This window comes from Nycticebus coucang, chromosome 6 (assembly GCF_027406575.1).
Source record: "Nycticebus coucang isolate mNycCou1 chromosome 6, mNycCou1.pri, whole genome shotgun sequence".
In the NCBI taxonomy this organism is placed as follows: Eukaryota; Metazoa; Chordata; class Mammalia; order Primates; family Lorisidae; genus Nycticebus; species Nycticebus coucang.
Genome location: NC_069785.1, coordinates 47154861 through 47178074, shown reverse-complemented (window position 1 = coordinate 47178074; position 23214 = coordinate 47154861). Strand labels below are relative to the sequence as shown.

The window sequence follows — 23214 nt, the reverse complement described above, 5'->3', positions numbered from 1 at the left end:
GGCACCACCCTTTGTGCAGTATTTTATATAGCTTTTAGAAATAACATGAAACTTAGCTTGTTATGCTATACACACTTTCTTCCTCAAGTACTTTAGTGCAGTATTTTATTTATTTATTTATTTATTGCCCTTGGTAGAGTGCTGTGGCTCACAGATGCTCAAGTCCCTGACATACAATGATAGGCATGGTGTTTGCAGATAACCTACATATATCCTTCTATATACTTTAAATAATCTCTAGATTACTTATATTAATAATACCTAATACAATGTAAACATTATGTATAGAGTTGTTATGCTATACTGCTTTTATTTATATTATTTTTAATATTTTCAACCAGGCTTGGTTGAATCCACCAATGTAGAACTCACAGATATAGAGTGCCAACTATAATTATAATTTAAAAAGACATTTGCAAATCAACTCAGCCTCCAACAAAAACATGGTTGCTGAATTTCCAGCCTGCCAACTAGCAATTTTTTCTAGAAAAGAGTCCACAGCTAGATGTCAGGGTTCAGAGGATGGAGTCAGGGCTTATCAGGTCTAGGATGTCAAGGGTGTAATGGCTGCTTTGTTTTATAAGATCAATAACTAATAAAGATCAAGTCAGAATTCTAGTTAAGTTTCCTAGGTATTTTCCTATTACTCAAAAGCAAGGGTCAGTTTTTTAGAATAATTGTAATGGAATTATATTTTATATCTATAAATTAGATCTTTCCCTTAATTATTCCCAATAGCGTTGGCTCCAGTCAGAAACGGGAAACTTTCCAACAGCTTTTTAACATTTGATTTCAGAGAGTATTTCATGCACTGTACTCTCCTCCTACTCTATACTTTCAAAGCACTTCTCACCATTGTAATTAACTCACTGACAATTGCCTGCTGTGTTCCCAGCTGGCCTGTTGGTGCCACGTGTCTCATTCACTAGTCCCAGCATGGTACTGGACTAGTGAACAGCAGCAAAGTAAGATGTTTACAGGTATTATTTATCAAGTTAGAAAGACAAGTTGTAGTATTTGGTTTTAAAAAATTATCTATACATTCATGAAGGACAGAAAGGTTAGTAATCCAAATTACTTCTATAATAAAGAAAAAAATTACATATAACCTATCTCCTTAAAAACTTTTAATTACAAAAGGAAAAACAGTAGGTACACAGCGGAGAAACTTGACAATAAACAAGTGATGAAAATTAAAATCCAATAATGTGCTGACATCATGTGCCTCCAAGTGTGTAACTGAGTACACACCACTATGTAGTGTATTATTGGTGAGACATTACCTGAAAATCTACCGTGACAAAAAAGCAAACGCAATAATTGGTCTATCTTTTTCAAAAATGTCAGGGTCAAGACTGTTTCAAGTTAAAAAAGGCTAGAGACAGGACAAGTAATATTGTAATTTTTTCCCATTGCATCCTATACTGGGAAAAATTATATACAGGACATTATAGGGACAATGCATGGAATTTGTTACCAAGTTTTTTTTTACTTTTTCTTTTTTTTAAAACAGGGGAAAGCGCAAACGCAGTCCTCCACTACCACGAATTATGCAGTCGAGTTTCCCACATTTGGGGAAATCGCAGGGGTCAGCACATCCGGAGTGCAATGGATAAGCCTCGCCCTGGGAAAACCACCTTCGTGATCATGGTATCTCCCCTGCCAGGTAAGTATGGAATTTGTTACCAAGTTAAAACGCTGTTATTAATGTTAAATTTCCTGAATTTGGTAACTGCACTGTGGCCATTCGATAACTTTATTGGTGAGAAATAAACAATGATGTACTAAGGTGGTAAATGGGCATGACATAATCTGTTCTCAAATGGTTCAGGGAAATACTTCATGTGGGGGGCAGGGTAAGGGAAAGCAAATGTAGCAAAGTGTTAAAAATCGACTCTGGCTTAGAGTATGTAAGGGTTCTTTGTACTGTTTTCACAACTTTTCTCTTAAGTATGAAGTTTCAATGTTGAAAAAAATATCTACCAAAAAGCAGCCTCCTTCCAAAAGGGACCCACTTACAACAGCTACCCTTAAAACAAAATCAACACATACACACTTTCTTCCTCGTGGCGTCACACAGTTCACAGCAACCTCCAAGTTCTGGGCTTAGGCCATTCTCTTGCCTCAGTCTCCTGAGTAGCTGGGACTACAGGTGCTGACCACAATGCCCAGCTTTTTTTTTTATTGTTGTTGCAGTTTGGCCAGGGCAGGGTTTGAACCCGCCACCCCATGGTATATGGGGCTGACACCCTACCCACTGAGGCACAGGCACCGCCCTAGTGCAGTATTTTATATAGCTTTTAGAAATAACATAAGACTTAGCTTATGAGGCACAAGTTTTTTTATTTACAGGAAACACAAATTCTAAAAATATTAAGTTGCAAACTACAATCAAGTTCACATTTCACCTAGTGTGAACTGAACAAGGGTATAAAGTAATTTTTAAATATTTTCTAAGTCAGAAAATCCTTTCTTTTTTTTTTTTTTGTAGAGACAGAGTCTCACTTTACCGCCTTCGGTAGAACGCCATGATGTCATAGGACTCACAGCAACCTCTAGCTCTTGGGCTTCCGCGACTCTCCTGCCTCAGCCTCCCGAGCAGCTGGGATTACAGGCGCTTGCCACAATACCCGGCTATTTTTTGGTTGCAGTTCAGCCGGGGCTGGGTTTGAACCCGCCACCCTTGGTATATGGGGCTGGCGCCCTACTCACTGAGCCACAGGCGCCACCCAGAAAATCCTTTCTTAAATAAGTTTTCATATATAGTCAAGTCCTTGGGACTTAAGGATGGTTTTACAGTCCTAAGTGTCATTAGAAAGTGCTCCTGTGTCACTGCGGTTGCTTCTAGTCCATTTTCTTGCAAAGCCAGCAAGGCAGCCTATAAGAGATAAGCAATAAGAAACAATTATTTGCTTCATTTTTATTTTTATAATACAAGGTAATACTTTAAAATCTGAATGCACCATCCTCACTTTATAGGATTCCAATACTCACGTCACTAAAACCATTAAGTTAAAAATTTAAATGATTAAAAATCCACTTAGTAAACCTTAATTTCTTTAATATTACCTTCTAGCTTTAATTGGAAAACAAGCAACAGCAAGCTGCAGAATATATACATTACAAACGCATACATTTTAAAGATGAAAGCGTAGCTTCTTGACCTCAGCACTTTTATTGAGCACTGATCATAAAGGAAAAGATCAAACACATACACACTCTATGACCCCAAGAATTTTCTCATAGCCATATACAGATAATAGACATAAATAACACACATAAACAGACAGACATGCACAACATTGCTCACAGCAGCATAATTCTTAACAGGCAAAAAGTACAAACACAAATGTTCAAAAATAAAAGAATGGATAAACATAGAATATTCATATAGTACAATATTATAGAGTGATGGAAACTACGGCTACATATAAACTCATGGCTGAATTTCTTCTTAAGTTAAAGAAGCAGACAGAAAAATATATACCATACGGTTCCATTTATATAAAATTCAAGAGCAGGCAAAATTAATATTCCATGTTAGACATCAGGAAGAGTGGGTCCCTTTTGGAAGGATGCAGGGAACAGCAGTTGGGAAAAGACACAAAGGAATATTCTGGGGTGTTGATAATGTTCTATTTCTTGACATGGTGATTATACATAGCATGAACATTTTATGTTAATTCAAGAAACTGTATCTTTAACATCACAACTTGGGGTAGAAAAAAAAGGAACTGTATTCTTATGATCTGTTCATTTTTCTGGATGTTATATTTAGTAAAAGTTTATGGAAATAGAAAAACCCACAATGCCTTCTTTTGCCCTCAAAACATCTTATTGTGCCTTTACAAGAACCTGTGTTTTCTGAACACCACCCATTTCCTTCAGCTTTATTTCTTGCCATTCTCTACTTTAAGACTCAGTAATGTCACACCATCTCTTACTGCTAATCCTTGGCACATTTCCTCTGCCTCAAACATTCCCCCTTCCCTATCTTAGCTATCTTCCTAATCATCCTTCCAATTTCAGTTTACACATCCCCTCTCTCAGAAAGCTTTCTCTGACACATGAAGTTGGACTGGCATCTTTCCCAAGTGCTCCACAGCACCTTAAACTTCCCCAACTCACTACGCCTTTTCAACTGCCAATTCAGTATTATGATTTGTCTCTACCCCCTCATCGAAATGTGTGAAACAGTCACACATAGAAGTCTTCTAGTAAATACTGCCGAGTGAATCAAGATTTGAATCGATCAAGAAATGTTTTGAACCACAGACATCTTTACTAATTAACTTACTTCTTTGCAGAGGTTTCTAAGATCAGCTCCAGAAAAAAAACAAGTTTCTTCTGCTAGGTTTTCTAAGGAGACATCAGGCCCTATTGGCATGTTTTTTGTGTAGACTTTTAAAATAGAAAGCCTGCCCTGGAACAAAATAAAAAATAATGTATTTATACATTATACAATAATATACAATGTATACAAAAATATACAATGATATTTTTCTGTTACAATACAAAGTATAAGAGAAACAAACAATTAACTTCTGGTTTCTATGGGGTTAGAAAGACTAAGTCACCAATGGCTTATATGGTAAAAAATAATGACATCATGAAAAACTTCAATAGTTTTGTAATTAATTTTAAAAAGAGCCAGGTATAGTGGCTTAGGTCTGTAATCCTAGCACTCTGGGAGGCTGAGGCACCAGGATAGCTTGAGCTCAGGAGTTCAAGACCAGCTTGAACAAGAGTGAGATCCCATCTCTACTAAAAATAGAAAAAAAAATAGCTATTTTGTGGTGTGTTTACCATAGTCCCAGCTACTTGGGAGGCTGAGGGAGGAGGACTGCTTGAGGCCAGGAGTTTGAAGTTGCTGCTAGCCTCAGCAACAGAGTAATACTGTGTCTCAAAAAAAAAATCCAAGTGTAAATAGAGCTCTTTAAGAGTGAAAATCAATCTCTCTTTTGGGTACAAACAGTGCTGTTACATATGGTTTACAAAGCAAATATATAAATTATCTGGTAAAATTAAAGTATAATAGGTACTGAAATTTATTTTCAATCCCTTCAAAATTTGATAAAGCTCAAAGAAGGAAAAAATTCATCCTGTGTCTTTCACCACTCCCTGTCAGTAACTCTAGATTTTAAGGGCATTTACTGATTTACTGATGGACTGATTGTGAACACATTCCATAATCTCTGTAATCTCTAAATTCTCTACTGTACAATAATCTCCAAAACCCTTTTAGCCCCTTTTAACACTTTAGGATTCACCCATTGTAGTGGCAAGGTAATACTGAGAAGACTCAAGAGACATAGTATTCTAGTGTGCCACAAGAGCAAAATAACTCACACCACTAACCCTAGTCGTTTGAGAGGCTGAGGAGTGAGGGAGTTTGATGTTGCACTGAGCTTTGATTATGCCACTACACTCCAGCCTTGATGACAGGAGACCCTATCTCAAAAGAAAAAAAAGGTAACTACTTTACCCTTTAGGCTTATGTTTCTCTGAAAACAGAGCCAGACTGTTTAACAAAAGCAGATCAAAATTATTTTATGAAGGACCACAAGAAGGCTGTAGAACCCAATGTGAGTGGGACACCACGTATACCTATATTACGTTTGAAAGTCAATTCTGCTAAGCTCCTTAGAGCACAGACATTGATGTATCTTCAGGAATGCTCACACATAGTAGGTGTGTACAACGATTACCTTTTGGTCTGGAGGTGGAATATAGATAATCTTATCTAGTCTTCCAGGTCGTAACAAGGCATCATCTAACACCTCAGGTCTATTTGTTGCTGCAACAATCATGACATTTAGACTGAAAAATTCTTGCATCTCTGAGGAAAAACAACAAAGTATTGTCAATAAGTTATTAATTTTTTTTAAAAGTTATAAAGCAGAACGTCCATTTGTTTTTAAATAAGGATATCCTTCTTTTAGGACCAGAATGCTTACATCCCCTTTCCAGACCACCTTCTTGGTATGAAAGAAATCACTACTCAAAGAACTACTGTGTGTGCATGGTGAAGAGCCATTTCCCATGCAAGAGCGAACGAAAAGCTTTACGTCATAGCAGAGAATGCCTGTCTCTGTAATCATTTAGTGATTACAGTGAATGATTACAAATTAAATGAACTACTTGAAATGACAGAAGCATATGACTAAGAGGCAGACATGTACAGCTATGAGAAGTCTTGGCAAACATATCACTAAAAAGGAGAGGTTTACTTTACTTTTTTATTTTTCTTTCCAGAGACATAAATAATGACAATTAGTTTAAGTTACAGGTATGAAAATCCTGGATAAAGAAATGTCTAAAAGCAGAGAGAGCCAAGCCTCACACATACTAAACATTCAAAATCATTTGTTGAACTGACTCATCAGAGCAGTTCTCCAGTGACATAATCCCTCAAAATGGTAAGTTCTCTCTATTTGCAAATATTTTCACAGAAGCTGTGTGAACACCTGCTAGATACTGTAGAAGTAATTCCTACATTATGAGATGATTTGATTAAATAACCCCGTGGGCCCCTTCTAATTCAATTACAGTACATATGTTCCTAAGGAGCTGTAAGATTCTCTTCTGTGTAAGAATTTTAAAACTGAGAAACAAGAAGAGAAGAATAAAAGAAAAGGAAAATTTACCAAGGATATCATAAGGATATCAAACTCTATCTGGAGAAAAGATTTAGAAATGAGAGGAAGAAGACTTCCAAAGGTCATTTTAGCATCATTAAAATCAAAGAAACCCATTCCTCCAGAACATTAAAAGTTTTCAGCTATTATAGTTATGGGAAATAATTATCTTGGTTTTAGATAAAAATTTTTAGAAAGGTCTGAACAATGGTTCTTCAAGATAGAGAAATGAAGAATAAATTCCCTTTTCCAGTAGCAATAAGTAAAAATGCATTTTCCCCCTTTTTTTTTTTTTTTGAGACAGAGCCTCAACCTGTTGCCCTGGGTAGAGTGCCGTAGCATCACAGCTCACAGCAACCTCCAACTCCTGGGCTCAAGCGATTCTCCTGCCTCCCCCTCCCAAGTAGCTTGGGTGCCCGCCACAATACCTGGCTATTTTTTTGATTGCAGCCATCACTGGCCTCCCACGTAGCTTGGGTGCCTGCCACAATACCTGGCTATTTTTTTGATTGCAGCCATCATTGTTGTTTGGCAGGCCCGGGATGGATTCGAACCCACCAGCTCAGGTTTATGTGGCTGGTGCCTTAGCCACTTGAGCCACAGGCACCGAACCCATGTTCTTTTTTTTTAAGACAGAGTAGAGCAGTAGTTCTCAACCTGTGGGCCTTGACCCACAGGAACTTTATTAAAGGGCCATGGCCTTAGGAAGGTTGAGAACCACTGGAGTAGAGTGTAGTGGCATCATCAAAGCTCACAGAATCCTCGAACTCATGGGCTCAAGTGATCCTCCTGCCTCAGCCTCCTAAGCAGCCAGGACTACCAGCATGCACCACCACGCCCAGCTAATTTTTCTATCTTTTATAGGTCTCACTATGTTGCTCAGGCTAGTCTCAAACCACTAGTCTCCCAGAGTGCTAGGAATGCACAAGAGAGCCACCACATCTGGCCATAGTTCTCATTCTTAGGCAAAATACAATTCACACTCATATATATCTAAGATAATTTATTATAGAATTTACCTCACCTGTCCCACCCAAATGACCAGTTTAACTAGCTTTGTAAAAGTCCCAACAGAGTCAAACTGAAATTATATAAATCTGTGAGATGACTTCAGCATAAGATAAAGCTACAGCACATACACATTCTATTTAATGGTGGCATGGATTTTTGGTGCATTCTGGCTAATAAATACCTCTTCATTTTTTTCAGCTCCTGGTATTTACCCTGTTGATTTGATTTACTTCCTCTTCTCTCTATTGTCTTCAGTCCAACACCATCTAATTCATTGAGGAGAACAGAAAGAACTCTCTCTTGAACATCACATCCTGTTTTGATGATTGACCGAGCTCCCAAGATAGAATCAATTTCATCCAAAAACACAATTGCTGGAGTATTTGCTCTTGCTTGTCGAAATACCTTGTTAGGAAAAAAAATATTAAGCTGTACGTAATACATCTGTCATATGAATGTTCTCTGCATTACTATTTATAACTTTTAAAATATAAATTAAGATGGAAATTCACCCAAATGTTAACACAGTAGAGAAGACTTCTTATTTATACTTGTATTTCCTAAATTTTCTATAATAAACATATATAACTTTTATAATTAGGAAAAAGGCTAGTAATATTTTTTAAAACAAGGGTTATCCATAAGACATAAAATAAAAATTCGAAAGTAAACTTAGACACACGGAGAAAGAAACAAACCTGAGACAAGACTTTTTCTGAATCTCCAACAAAAGGTGAAAAGAGATCAGCTCCACTCACTGAAATGAAAGAACAATGACAGTTTGTGGCCAGGGCCCTCACCAGAGTGGTTTTAGCACATCCAGGGGGCCCAAGGAGGAGAATTCCCTTTGGCTGTGTCAGGCCCATTCTAGCAAATTCACAAGGGTATTTAAGAGGCCACTCAATGCTCTGTAAGTAAACAAAAAAAAAAGTTACCTTAGTATAACAGTAAAACATTAAATAATTCAGTAAATTAATTTTTCATTCAACAATGCTCTGGCATTTGTTATGAGCTAGAAATGTAGTACATTCACCACACAACAGCCAGAGACCTTATATATAACCTATGTCAGCTCACATCACTTCCCACTGAAAGCTCTTACATGATTTCCCATTACAACTAGAGTAAGATCCAAATCCAAACTCCTTCCTCACCACAGCTTACAAGAAGATACAACCTATCTCCCAAATACCTAGTTGGTTTCCATCTCAGGGCCTTTTCTCTCTGTCAGAACATCCCCCCAAGATTTTTATGTGGCTGTCATTCAGGTCTCAGCTCAAATGTCATTTCCTTGGAGAGGACTTGGTTAAAGTAGAACCCCTCATTCTAGTTGCTCTCTACACTATTGCCTATACTTCACAACACTTGTTAATTCACTTTTCTTATTTTTCCATGTTCAGTTTGTCATTGTGCTCTGCTAGAATGTAACCAAAATTCACCTCTAAATCCCCAGTAAATAGAATGACACCTGCCTAAAGCAGGCACTCAATAAATGTTAAGTGAATACTGAATGAATCTTCGTTACCTTTATTTATTTTATTTCATTTTATTTTTTTGAGACAGAGTCTCAAGCTGTCACCCTGGGTAGAGTACGGTGACATCACAGCTCACAACAACCTCAAACTCTTGGGCTCAACCAATTCTCCTGCCTCGGCCTCCCAAGTAACTATGACTACAGGTGCCAGCCACAGCACCCCAGCTGGCTATTTTTTTTTGGTTGCAGCCCTCATTGTTGTTTGGTGGGCCGGGCTGGATTCCAACCCACCAGCTCAGGCATATGTGCCTGGTGCCTTTGCTGCTTGAGCCACGCACCGAGCCAGGTAAATGGTTTTATAATCACCCTTTTACAGACACAGAAACTTGGGTTTATAATGTTGAATAACTTGCCCAGGTCTTATTGCTGACAGAACCAAGACTGACCCCAGGCAATGTAACTAAAGACACCAGCTCTTAACTATTTCCCTATAAAAATAGGACAAGACCCCTCCCTGTACTTAAGCTACTCATTTTAGTTAGAAAGAATAGCTGGTAAACTGACAACCAGCCCTGAAAAGGGTATTACAAGGAGAAGGAACACATACAGATATGCTGAAACCTTTCGACTTAGGGGATGGGGGTGGCTGGCTGCATTCACTGAGGTAGGGAATCTAACTGGGGGGGTTTGCTGAGTTTGAGATCCGTGGGGCTATCCAGTAGGCAGCCAGCTAAGTACTTCTTATGATCAGGAGAAAAGTCTACTCTAGATAAACAGATTTTTTTTGTTTTCTTTTGTAGAGACAGAGTCTCACTTTATTGTCCTGGGTAGAGTGCCATGGCGTCATACTGCTAACAGCAACCTCCAACTCCTGGGCTTCGGCCATTCTCTTGCCTCAGCCTCCCGAGTAGCTGAGACTACAGGCGCCTGCCACAACGCCCGGCTATTTTCTTTGTTGCAGTTTGGCTGGGGCCAGGTTTGAACCCGCCACCCTCGGTATATGGGGCTGGTGCCCTCCCCACTGAGCCACGGTGCCATCCGATAATTGATTTTTGAATCAACAATTTTCAGAGGGACAGGTGAAGCCCCTCACATTAAGAAGATCATGAACACCTAACAATTGCAATCAGTGTAACTGGCTTATTGTACCCTCAATGAATCCCCAACAATAAAAAAAAAAAAAAAAGATCATGAACAGAGGTTGTAAAAAGAGGACTTCCAGGAGACTCTGGGAGGGGAGAGGAGAGAGGCAGGAGGGTTTAATATCTCAAAGCTAAGGAAACCGAGTGTTTCTGACAAAAAGGTGTGGCTAATTTCCTTACACATCTTGTAAAGATTAAATGAGACAACGCATAAAAAATATTAGTGTAGATCATATGTGCTCTTATCCATTGACTCAGGATTCCACGATTCACTGGAGATAAAGCTCCTAGTTAAGATGAATAAATTGTAATTGATACTCATGAAACCTAATTCCTTAGGGCAGGTCACACGTAGGTGAATTAGCAAAATCAATTTATCAAACTGCAAAGCAGGTGAGGGGATGTGAAGAGTACACCCCTCAACTTCCATGACGAAAACCAGTACTAAGTAACCACCTGGGCCACACTGACAGTTCGCCCTGACTGTACTTTTACCAGGCCCTGTCCTGGGCCCATTTACTGTCTTCTGTGTCAGAGATGCAGGGCAAACAACCAAGGTATGCCCCTGTATGTGCAAAGCCCACAAAGTAAAGATGGTTTTCACCTTTTAAATACCTGAAAAACTATCAAAATAATATATATTTTTTTAGAGACAGAGTCTCATTTTGTCACCCTCGGTAGAGTGCCATGGCGTCACAGCTCACAGCAACCTCCAGCTCTTGGGTTAGGGCGATTCTGTTGCCTCAGCCTCCCAAGTTGCTGGGACTACAGGCGCCCACCACAACGCCTGGATTTTTTTGTTGCAGTTGCCACTGCTGTTTTAGTTGGCTGGGGCTGGGTTCGAACCCGTCACCCTTGGTATATGGGGCCAGCATCCTACCCACTGAGCCATAGGCGCCACCCAAAATACTTTCTGACATGTGAAAATGATATGATTTCGGGCGGCGCCTGTGGCTCAGTGAGTAGGATGCTGGCCCCATATGCTGAGGGTGGCGGGTTCAAACCCAGCCCTGGCCAAACTGCAACAAAAGAAAATGATATGATTTCAATGCCCTAAGTAAAATTTTATCCAAGTACAATTACTCATTTATGTATTGTCTATAGCCACCTTGCACTCAATGACAGAGCTGAGCAGTTGCAACAGACTGTACGGCCCATTAAGCTTCAAATATTTACTATTTGGCTGTTTACACAAAATCTGTTGACCTCTGTTTTAAATTATAAAATCTTTAAAGCAAAACACAAAGGGAAAGTATGAAAAAATTTTGATTATCTATCAAAGTCCACTTAAGGACTGGGTAGTGATCACTGGATTTAGACATGAGACTTGCTAGTGACAGCAGCAAAAGCAGTTTCAGTGCAGTATGTTTTCATCATAAATACACAGGCTGTTAACCTGTAATTTTCTACTAGCGTAAGCAGATTATCTGTTTTACCTGTTTTAACTTCAGTTTTATATCGTCAAGGCCACCAATCTGCTCCCACCCAACAGGCTTGATGTCTGTCAATCCAATGACACTTCGAAATGATGAGGGTTGAATCTTTTTAAAAGCTTCAAGGAAGTCTGTTTCATCAATCACAGGGTTGTCCTGATTCTGAAGAAACATATCCAAAAAAGCAAAATCAAACAAAAAATTAGGTGGGTCTTTATCGTGGCACGTAAGCAAAATTACTTTTGTAAAAACAAAATCCTATTTTGAATTTGTAAATCTATCTTATCATTATAAAATAGATTTACGTATATAGTACAAAAAATACTGTGTCCCCACCAACTCCCACTAGTATTCATCCTCAGATGTCAACAGTTTCTTGGGTATTCTTCCAGTACATTTTCTGGCAATAACATATGTATATCCTTTTAAAAAGATATACAAAATGAGTCCATACTATATTTATCTGCACTTATTTTTTTCATGTCTCTTAGAAATCTTTTCATGTCAACTAATAATAGTTCTATGTCTCTCTTTTTGATGATTGCACTAAATAAATGTACCATAACTACATCTTTCTAACAAGCATTAGGTCATTTCCAGTCTTTTGTCTAAAATTAAAAACAATGCTGCAACTGAAAGTCCTTGTGTTTGTGTTCAAGTATTATATGTAATTATTTTCTCAAAGTAGAATTATTAGGTTTAAGAGTATGCACATGTAAAAATTTGACAGCTATTAACCAAATTGTCCTCAAAGGAAGCTGCATCAACTTATTCCTGTCCAGTAACATGAAACTGCCGTTTTCCCCATACCTCCTCAATACTGGCTATTACCAAACTCTTAAATTTCTGCCACTGTGACACGAAGAAATAGTATTCACTATTGTGATAATTTCTTCAATTCAGAGTAAGGTAGAGAAAATGATGAAATTAAAATATCACTTTTGCAACCATCACAGAAAAGGCTGTTTTGGGCAAGAACTACATGCTACATCAAGGTTAAGTAAAAGTTTATTGAGGAGCAGGATATCTCAAAATATCTCCCCACAGATTTGTTATTAGTGGCAAAGGGAAAAACAGGAGCTACATAATGGAGAAACTGGACACTGCCTTGATATGATGACTGATCAAAATTAGCATCATCAGTGGGGTGCTGGTGGACATCTGTGCCTCCACATGTGACACTCTTAAGGATACAATGTTGCTGATATAGTATTCCCAATGAGGACTTATAACCTGAAAATGACTTGCATTCAGTTATGAAAATGTCAAATGTCTCAGACAAAAAATGCATTCAAGATTTAAAGAGACTAAAAACTAAATGCAATCCATTATCCTGGATTAGAGCCTATACTAGAGAGAAAAAAAAAATGCTAAAAAGATTGGGACAATAGGGCGGCGCCTGTGGCTCAGTGAGTAGGGCGCCGGCCCCATATACCGAGGGTGGCAGGTTCAAACCCAGCCCCGGCCAAACTGCAACCAAAAAATAGCCGGGCGTTGTGGCGGGCGCCTGTAGTCCCAGCTGCTCGGGAGGCTGAGGCAAGAGAATCGCGTAAGCCCAGGACTTAGAGGTTGCTGTGAGCCGTGTGACGCCACGGCACTCTACCAAGGGCGGTACAGTGAGACTCTGTCTCTACAAAAAAAAAAAAAAAAAAGATTGGGACAATAACCAAAATGAGAATTATGAATTGTAGATTTTAGAACACTTTTTTTAATTAAATCATAGCTGTGTACATTGATATGATCATGGGGCATCCTTCACTAGCTTCACAGACCGTTTACCAAGTTTCACATGAACATTTTGTATCAATGTTAAAGTTCCTAAATATGACCATACCGTAGTTACATATGGGAACCTCCTTGTTCTTAGAAAATAGACATTAAAATGTTAAGGGATAAAGAATCATGATATATGCAACCCATTCTCAAATGGTCCAAAATAAATATGTGCACATATACATTGGGGGTAGGGGGGACAGAAAATGATAGATTTGGCAAAATGTTAAAAATTAATGATTTTGAATAAACAGTTTAGTGAAAGTTCTTTGTATCTTAAAATTTTTCTGTAAGTTTAATATTTTAAAACTTAAAAAAATCATAAAACAAAATGCCAATATACTTTTTAAAAATTAAGCATTACTACTACTCAAATAAAGCAATTAGGAAAAAAATAAAAATAAACAGTTTTTAAAACCCGTGAAAGACAGTTTTTTGTTTTTGTTTTTGTTTTTTGAGACAAGAGTCTCACTCTGTCACCTGGGCTACAGTGCCACGGCCTCAGCCTAGCTCACAGCAATCTCAAACTCCAAGACTCAAGCAATCCTCTTGCCTCAATCTTCTGAGTATCTATCTAGGAATGCAGGTGCATACCACCACACCTGGCTAATTTTTCTATTTCTAGTAGAGATGGGATCTTGCTCTTGCTGATCTCGAAGTGCTACCTGAGCTCAAGTAATCCTCCTACCTCAGTCTCCCAGAGTGCTAGGTTTGTAAGCACAACCCACCATGCCTAACCTGAAAGACACTAATTTTAAAATAAATTAAGGTTAAAGATCTCTCATATTTATTGGTATTCTTTTAACTGTCAACTACCTGTTCATATCTCATAACCCATCTCTTGGATTGTTGTGTTGGTCTTAATGATTTAGAAATATTTTTTCTATCTTGACCTTATTTTCAGTATTGTTTTGTCATCCCCGAATCATCAAATTAGCAAGTAATTTCCTTTTTGGTTACTTGGTTCTTTGTCATGCTTAGAAAGGTCATCTTTAAGATTACATTTTGAAGATACTTTGCAATTTCCTTGAAGCAAATTTTTTGTTAAAAAGTCCTTACATTTCTATTTGTATCATCTGTATTTATTAAAGTATTTGCCCTCATATCAAATTCTGAACATATAGTTGTCCACAAATTTCCATTTTCAATGATAAACTATTTCATCCCACTTATGTAAAATTGTATAAGTGGATATGTATGTATGGAGCTATTCTGAATAGCATTCCCCCCCAAATGTTAACATTGTAATCTATGGGAAATGAAGTTTCAGAAAATTATTACTTTCTTCATAATTTTCTTTAGTTTTTCACAAAGAACAGTATTATGTAATTATTATTATTATTATTATTTTAGAGACAGTCTCACTTTGTTGCCCTCGGTAGAGTGCCATGGTGTCACAGCTCACAGCAACCTCCAGCTCTTGGGCTTAGGCGATTGCCTTGCCTCAGCCTCCTGAGTAGATGGGATTACAGGCACCTGCCACAATGCCCTGCTATTTTTTTGTTGCAGTTTAGCCAGGGCTGGGTTCGAACCCACCACCCTCAGTATATGGGGCCAGCGCCCTACTCACTGAGCCAAAGGCACCACCCTAGTATGCAATTTTTTAAAATAATTTTTCATTGCCTGGCAGAGGTTAAGTACCCAAATACTAATTAATTTTTATGTATACCAACTAATATTCAAAAATCCCATTTCTAGTTCAAGATCACTTGTTTGCACATTCTTTCACTTGATTCTCATAATCCTTTCGGACATACAAATTCTTTCCCCTCCACGTGTGTATGTGTATGTTAAACATTCCTAATTCTTTAATAGGAATATGTCACAAAAAGTTTAACAGACTTTAATATTTTAAGTCTGCTCTGGCATAAATGGTGGCTGCAGCAGCTCAAGCTTCCTGATAGGGGAAAGTAAAAAAAGATGGAGCCAGTACCTTCCCAGATGTCTCTGTCCCTTCTTCCTTCCACTTCCCCTGGGTTGTTTCTGAACTCAGCCATCACCTGTGGTAACTACACCAGGGCAGGCCCCTTCTGAAGTAGCAGTGGGCTCCCCTAGGATGACAGCAGCTGACTGGTCCACCTAAGCAAGACCTGGAACTTCAAAGCAGAGGATATCCTAAATGTAAACCTCCCTTCCCTCCCCCTGGCACGCTCATCCTTCCCTCAGAAGACACATATTCTCTCACCTTTACACGTGGGACTTAAAACTTTAAGCAGTTTTGGTTCTAAATACACAAGATAAAGATTTAGATCATGTAACTCCTCTCCACCTTCAGTGTAAGAGTAATAATAAAGGAAAAGGAAGTGAAGAGGGTATAAATTATCTAAGTATAAAGGTTTTTCAAAATTTAGGATAATAAATCACCCTTCTGTAATTTAAGATCAAGCAACACTTTTGATGTCAGAATCAGATTGAAAATTTTATCCCAGAATATTCAACTTGCTGAAATTAGTTTTTTTCTGAAATGATTTATAGATTCAGGATTATTATGTACAGTGACTGGATTTTCCAATCAATGGTGCTAAAAAGTATTACATTTAGGTTAATATCTTAAATATTGTTAAGAAAGGTAGTCATGATTTATAAACCCCAATATTGAAGACAATTTAAATAAAATTTCAGGTGCCCAATCTTCTCTTGGATTATAAAGTTTATTTTCCCCACAAGATGCTTATTAAAAACAAAGGGAGAAATTATATCATGGCAATGGAGAAATCTCGCAGAAACCACCTTATCCAAGACATGAAAGTTAACTTTACCAGTGATAGGACAAAGAGGTATCACATGCTACCTCACAGATGCAATGAGAAAAGCACAGGACCATTTCTGCGATATTCCTTCCAAAAGTACAAAATTTGAATTGAACCAGGAGGAAACATTAGTCAAATTAAAAACTGAGGAATAGTCTACCGAATAAGTGACCTATACTCCTAAAAATATAAAAGACTGAAACATGGTTCTAGATTAAGGGCTATGTAGATTAAGTAAAAATATTGTGTTGGTATTAATTTCCTCAGTTTAACCATTATACTAGGTTAAAGTCCTTGTTTCTAGGAACTACATATACTTAAGTTTTCCAAGGATAATGGGGCTTCATGTCTGTAGTATGTTATCAAATATTTCATAAAATATTTACATATGTAAATATATGTACATAAATAGAGAATAATAAAGCATAAGTGGCAAAATGATACATTTGGAGAATCTGGGTGAAGGGTATACAGAAATTCTTTGTACTGTTTTTGTAGCTTCTAAGTCTGAAGTTGCTTCAAAATAAAAAAAATTAAAGTTAAAAAAAGTGTTTGATTCTTCTGGGGCTATACTGTCTTTCTTGGCTGCTCTGGCCTTCAGGACTACAGAGTTACTATGAGTAGGGGAAAATTCAGTCAACAGATCTGGAGGACTACTGACCTTCAGCCATATACAATTTACAGAGTCGGATGTAAAATATTAACAGCTGTGAAAGACATCAAATGTTTCAAGAAAATGTACTTACCACTTTTTTAACTCCACAATTAATGGGGAAATAAAATAAAACAAAAATAATGTTAAAGAGACTAACATTATTAATTCATAAATTAATACTTACCTTCTCACTATAAAGGAGAGCATGCATGGCAGCCTCCCTACAGAGCGCTGTCAGGTCAGCACCGACATAGCCAACTGTCATTTCTGCAAGAAGGCCCAAATCAACACCACTGGAGATGGGCATCTTTGAAGTAATCACTTGCAGAATAGCCTTTCTTTGTTTAAGTGTGGGAGTTCCGATAACAACCTACATGCAAAGCCAAAAGAAAAGTACAGTTTAAAAACAAAATTTATAGGCTCGGCGCCTGTGACTCAAGCGGCTAAGGCACCAGCCACACACACCTGAGCTGGCAGGTTCGAATCCAGCCCAGGTTGCCAAACAACAATGATGGCTGCAACCAAAAAATAGCCAGCATTATGGCGGGCACCTGTAGTCCCAGCTACTAGGGAGGCAGAGGCAAGAGAATCACTTGAGCCCAGGAGCTGGAGGTTGCTGTGGGCTATGATGCCATGGCACTCCACCGAGGAGGTTGCTGTGGGCTATGATGTCAGCTTGAGGCTCTATCTCAAAATAAATAAATAAATAAATAAATAAATAAAAATTGTATCTTATTTAACAAATTTTTGTTATTTTTAAGAATCTAGGGCTCAGTGGGTAGGGCACCAGCCCCATATACCGAGGGTGGTGGGTTCAAACCCAGCCGCGGCCAAATTGCAACAAAAAGGTAGCTGGACGTTGTGGTGGGCACCTGTAGTCCCAGCTACCCAGGAGGCTGAGGCAAGGGAATCGCCTAAGCCTGGGAGTTGGAAGTTGCTATGAGCTGTGACCACCACGACACTCTACCAAGGGCGATAAAGAGAGACTCTGTCTCAAAAAAAAAAAAAAAAAAAAAGTAATCTACAAAGTTCTCAGAGCCAGGAATAGAATTGTAAACCTGAGAGTCTAGGTCCCTACCTTTAAGGAGCTTATTCAGTAGACACAATAGTGCAAGGAAGAAATCCATCTAAGTCCTGATGGATTATCCAATTATCATCTCTCTTTAGAATCCTACCACAAAATCCAAATATTATGTACTCACTAAATTTCCAACTATTCTTAGAATAGAAAACAAGAATCAATTTAGGATCAGGGCACCGGCCCCATATACCAGAGGTGGCGGGTTCAGACGCGGCCCCAGTCAAAAACCGCAGAAGAAAAATATTAAATAAATAAATAGGCTGGGTGGGGTGGGGGGGTGGTGAAAAAAAAAAAGAATCATTTTAGGATCAAAGCTTACAAAACAGGACAGCTTTGAATACTCAACCTTCCTAGCAACTCAGGGAGCAATTGTGGAATTGGATGGTGGTGTCTCGACAAGGAATGAATAAATCCTGCTTTGATTTAGTTCTTTCCTGCCTTCTGCCCTTTTATTTCAACACACTTCTTGAAGCTACCCTTTTACTTTAAATTTTCATTCCAAATCGATGAGTTTAAGATGCTTGTAGCCAAACTATTTCTCTTAAGAATTAGCATTACTGATCGTAATACACATCTTCAGGACCTGCACAAAACCACTAATCTCTAATGGCCAGAACAATATGACACCGGGCAAAAAAAAAAAAACGAAAGACAAAACAAACAAACAAACAAAAACAGGCACTGGTTCACACCGGTAAGCGTGCAGACAATGTGTTCTCTGCATTACAAAAAGCCCTACTCCAGCCTCCTGGACTCCCAAAGAGGCAAACGACTTGGAGCAGCCAACCAGGGCGAGAGAGACCGCCCTTCCAGGGACATGGGGACTAACCTCTAGGCCCACTTACCTCTCGGTCAAATCTCCCGGGTCTGCGCATCGCTGGATCTAGTGCGTCAGGCCTGTTGGTGGCTCCCACAACCACTACCTCGCGGTCCCCACTGATGCCATCCAGCAGCGTCAACACCTGCGCCACCACGCGACTCTCAGGGGCTCGGTGTGCACCGCCCCGCCGGGGACATAAGGCGTCCACCTCGTCCAGGAAGAGAAGGCTGGGCCCGCAACTAGCCAGCTCCTGGGCACGCTGGAAGACCCGTCGCACGTTCTCCTCGGTCTCCCCAGGCCGAGAGCCCTGCAGAACCGCAGCACTTACTGCCAGCAGCTTCGCGCCCGCCTCCTGTGCCACCGCCCGCACCAGCTGGGTCTTGCCTACTCCGGGGGGGCCGGCCAGGAGCACCCCGCGGGGCACCGCTAGCCCTAGCGTGGCCAGGGTGCGGGGATAGCGGAGTGGCAGGCAGAGGAGCTCCCGCAGCGAATCTGCAGCCTCCGAAAGACCCCCCAGAGGCACCTTGGGCAGCGGATGAGCTTCCGACGGAGCCTCCCCGCAAAGGTCGATGCGGGTGCGAGGAGTGACCAGTCCGGCAGGATCAGGGTTGGGCGATCCGCCGACTATGTGAAGGGCGGTCACCGGGCCAGGAGTGCCCGGCGGAGCGGCCACCACGTGGCCTAGGGAGATCGGCCGGTTCCTCAGCAGCTCCTGCGCCGTCTCCAGTACCACGGCTGGGTTCGGGGCACCGGACGCCCCCACCCGCTCTCGCAACACTGGCCACACCGTGAGGCGCCGCAGGGGCGGGCAGGGTACCAGGAGGAGGCGGCTTAGGCTAAGACTCCCCCGAGACTCCGGCGCCCCCACAGCTACCCCGGGGCTCGCGCACTGAGGATCCAGCTGCACAAAGCCGTCCGCTCCGTCCCGCCGAGGCCAGGCAGTGCAGAGGCAGGAACCACCGTCGGGCAGCGAGATCTTCACCGCCGAGCCCAAGTGCGCGCCCAAGGCGCGGAGGGCGGCCGGGCCCACGCGGCAGCGCTGGGTACCCCGGTCTCTAGCGTCCAAGGGTAGCAACTTCAAGAGCGGACCTTCGGGCAAGGGACCGGAGTCGGGAGCCATTGCACACAGAAAACCAGGCCGCGGAAAATGGGACAGGAAGTATACTCGGGCGAGAAAGAACGGAACACGTAGTTCCCGGGCCGGAAGCAGGTGGTGCGCATGCGCCAGAAAAAAAAAATTCTCGGTTGCTAGAGGCTGAGCGGAGGCAGAAAGGACCAATTAGAAAGACGACGCTGGAGCGCTCGTAACCTATTCGGAGTCTGCGTTGCTGAAATCGAGTGGCCCGTTGCAGAGCTTTATGAAGATGGCCTTAGTTACAAGTGTCTGGGACGCGGCGTAAGCTAACGTCACTAAGTCATGCATGTACCTTGGCGTTTACATGTACTTTGCTAGTCACCGGCATTGCTCACTGTTTTCCTGGATTTAGCCCTGGAACATAACCACTGCTGCTGTTGTAATATCATCGCAGTGGTTCTCAACCTTCCTAATGCCGCGACCCTTACAGTTCCTCATGTTGTGGTGACCCCCAACCATAAAATTATTTTCGTTGCTACTTCATGAAGGACCTAGAGACTCTGCTTTTTTTTTTTTTTATTGTTGAGGATTCATTGAGGGTACAAGAAACCAGGTTACACTGACTGCATTTGTTAGGTGAAGTCCCTCTTACAATAGTGTCTTGCCCCCAAAAGGTGTGCCACACACCAAGGCCCCACCCTCTTCCCTCCTTCCCGACTTTGCTGTTTTATGTAGAAACTACGACTGTCCGGGTGCAGATGTCGTAGGTACCTGAGAATACAGCCTTGGCACATTTAATACCCGCGGTTCCAACCTGTTTGTGAGGCCTTTTCTCTGGAAACGTTCAGTGTGGCATTTAAAATGCCTTGGCGAGGGAAAAGAAGGAAAACTAGGCTAATGTATTTGTAGCTCACCAGTGGTACATTTGTTCTGATTCTCGGTTTAATCATTTACTAATTGGTAACAACTTAATCACTAATATTTCTATTCATACAATAAGTGCTTACTGTTTACTTGGGGCACAGCAGTACTAAACCCTGTATTAGAGGTGACACCTGTCTACATTACTAAGACAATTGTCTGTTCTTATTTTTCCACCTGCTTTCCACCTTTCCCTTCTCCACAGGGAATGCCTCTTCTTTAGCAACTAGTATACATGCCCTGTTCCTTTTAGTTCTCATTAAAAAGAACTACAGGTAGGGTGGCACCTGTGGCTCAAAGGCGTAAGGCACCATTCTTATATGCTGGAGGTGGTGGGTTCAAACCTAGCCCAGGCCAAAAACTGCAACAACAACAAAAAAAAACTACAGATATTCAGGCAAGAAAATCTTCCTGTTTTATTCTACTCACATCTTTCTACCTCTATTTTTCCCATCTTCACTGTAACCTGAATAGGTAAGATAACAAAACTGATATTTCAAATAAAGTGCTTAAGTTGCTGGGAGATTTTTTTTCTGTCTATGCAAATATTCAATTATAGACTATATTGCAGTGTCCTCTCAATAGAAAGTGCTCTCAGATCTGGGATCTTAAGAACAATGCCAATTCTTGGTCTCATTCTATCCAAATTTCACAGATTTCATGACTCCACAGTAACTTATCTAGTCTCTGCTGTACTTCTCCAGCTCTAGTGCTGCAATAACTTAGGAATCGAAATTAACAGGAGGAAGTCCTGGAAAGGAAGTCATCCACTACTTCCTATTTTCTTCTTCCAGTTAATCTCATTGGCTTTTGTTTTCTTTGCCCTTCAGATTTTTCAAGAAACTTTGCATTTTCTGAAATACAAAAGCCATTATGTTTTTTTTTTTTTTTTTTTGTTTTTTTTTTTTTGGCCAGGGCTGGGTTTGAACCCGCCACCTCTGGCATATGGGACCAGCGCCCTACTCCTTGAGCCACAGGCGCCGCCCAAAAGCCATTATGTTTACTGACACCTGAAGGTGTGAATAAAATGCCTATCAAATTATTCGCCTTTTTTAGGGTGATGATTATACATGATTTTTGTGCCTTCAGCATCAATAATATAATATTGTATGTTAAATATATTTCAGTACATGAGACCTACCATAATGATGAAAATCTAATTATGTACCTCATGAACTTCCTTTTATTCCAGTTCCAAGACCCCCTTTGAGGATCTAAGAAAAGGAAAGAAGACTTAATGAGGATGTGATAACCGTCTTAAATAGGTAAAAGGCAGAGTTAATAAATGTATGTATATGTATCTACAGCGCAAAACTGGTCAAGAAATGAAGGTTTAATGGAGTGAATGTAAGAGTTTTCCTTGTATTTTGAGTATGGTCATGTGGAAGTTAAAGCCAAGGGGCAAAACCAGAACAAACAGAGAGAGGCACATAAAATTAAATCAATCTTACAGTTTTCTCCACAGGTTTAAAACAGAGGCAGAGGCTATGATGTTAGGAATATAATGTGAAAGAAACTACTTGTTGCTTTGGGTTGAGGTCGATTTTATAAAAGGCCAAACTAGAATCCTCTGACCTTGTAGGATTCGTATATCAGGAAATATTCATTTCACCCTCCCCCTAACAGGTCTAGTCTTCACCTTAGTTCACAAATAAAAGCAATTAGGAATTCTTTTTTTTTTTTTTTTTTTTTGTAGAGACAGAGTCTCACTTTATGGCCCTCGGTAGAGTGCCGTGGCATCACACAGCTCACAGCAACCTCCAACTCCGGGGCTTAAGCCATTCTCTTGCCTCAGCCTCCCGAGTAGCTGGGACTATAGGCGCCCGCCACAACGCCTGGCTATTTTTTGGTTGCAGTTTGGCCGGGGCCGGGTTTGAACCCGCCACCCTCGGTATATGGGGCTAGCACCTTACTGACTGAGCCACAGGCGCCACCCCACAGTGAGGAATTCTATTACTGGGCCTTCGGCTCTTATCCACCCAGTCTGAGCAAAACTATAACTATCATTTTCAGTCAGTAAAATCCATTCCTGTGTTTGCCACACTATATTCTTTTAGCCATCTGAACATCTACTTTTATCATACCATTAAATGATAATATTCTCCTTGTAGAAAATGCTTCTGATGACAGTTGTGTGATTTTGTTTATTTGCTTTTATTCTGACCTAAAATGGTAGTTCTATGAATTGAAGAGCACCAATTAAAGCACCAAAAGGTTGAACCACTAGAGGGAGCCCAGAATCAATTAAGCCTGAAGACTGCATGATTCTTAAGTGTTTTCACTAGATTTTCCCAGGATTCACACATAGGTGTATGAAACCATCTGTTGTCTCTATACATGAAGTGCCTTAGTTGTCTGGGCTCCTGTAACAAAATGCCATAATATGGGTAGTTTATAAACAAAAATTCATTTTTTACAGTTCTGGAGGCTGGAAAATCAAG

The 23214-nt window shown here is 40.2% G+C and overlaps 1 protein-coding gene and 1 non-coding gene across 4 annotated transcripts; both read right to left on the bottom strand.

Moving 5' to 3' along the window:
- Positions 1-1169: 1169 nt before the first annotated feature.
- On the bottom strand, positions 1170-21188 carry SPATA5L1 (spermatogenesis associated 5 like 1). Of its 3 annotated transcripts, none has more exons than XM_053593466.1 (8): positions 18803-21184; positions 17061-17246; positions 11702-11860; positions 8450-8557; positions 7862-8054; positions 5709-5839; positions 4298-4423; positions 1170-2878 (listed from the first exon to the last, which is right to left on the bottom strand). In XM_053593466.1, exons 1-8 carry the CDS (start codon positions 19895-19897, stop codon positions 2705-2707), a joined length of 2172 nt encoding a protein of 723 aa, XP_053449441.1. In that variant the 5' UTR covers positions 19898-21184; the 3' UTR covers positions 1170-2704. The 3 variants fall into 3 exon arrangements, 2 of the variants coding, with proteins under 2 accessions (XP_053449441.1, XP_053449440.1); XM_053593465.1 differs by having other exon boundaries at positions 8348-8557; positions 18803-21183; XR_008380583.1 differs by lacking the exon at positions 1170-2878 and having other exon boundaries at positions 4299-4423; positions 7831-8054; positions 8348-8557; positions 18803-21188.
- LOC128589494 (U1 spliceosomal RNA) lies at positions 1511-1674 on the bottom strand. Its single transcript, XR_008381060.1, has one exon. It is a non-coding gene; the product is annotated as a U1 spliceosomal RNA (small nuclear RNA).
- Positions 21189-23214: the final 2026 nt, after the last annotated feature.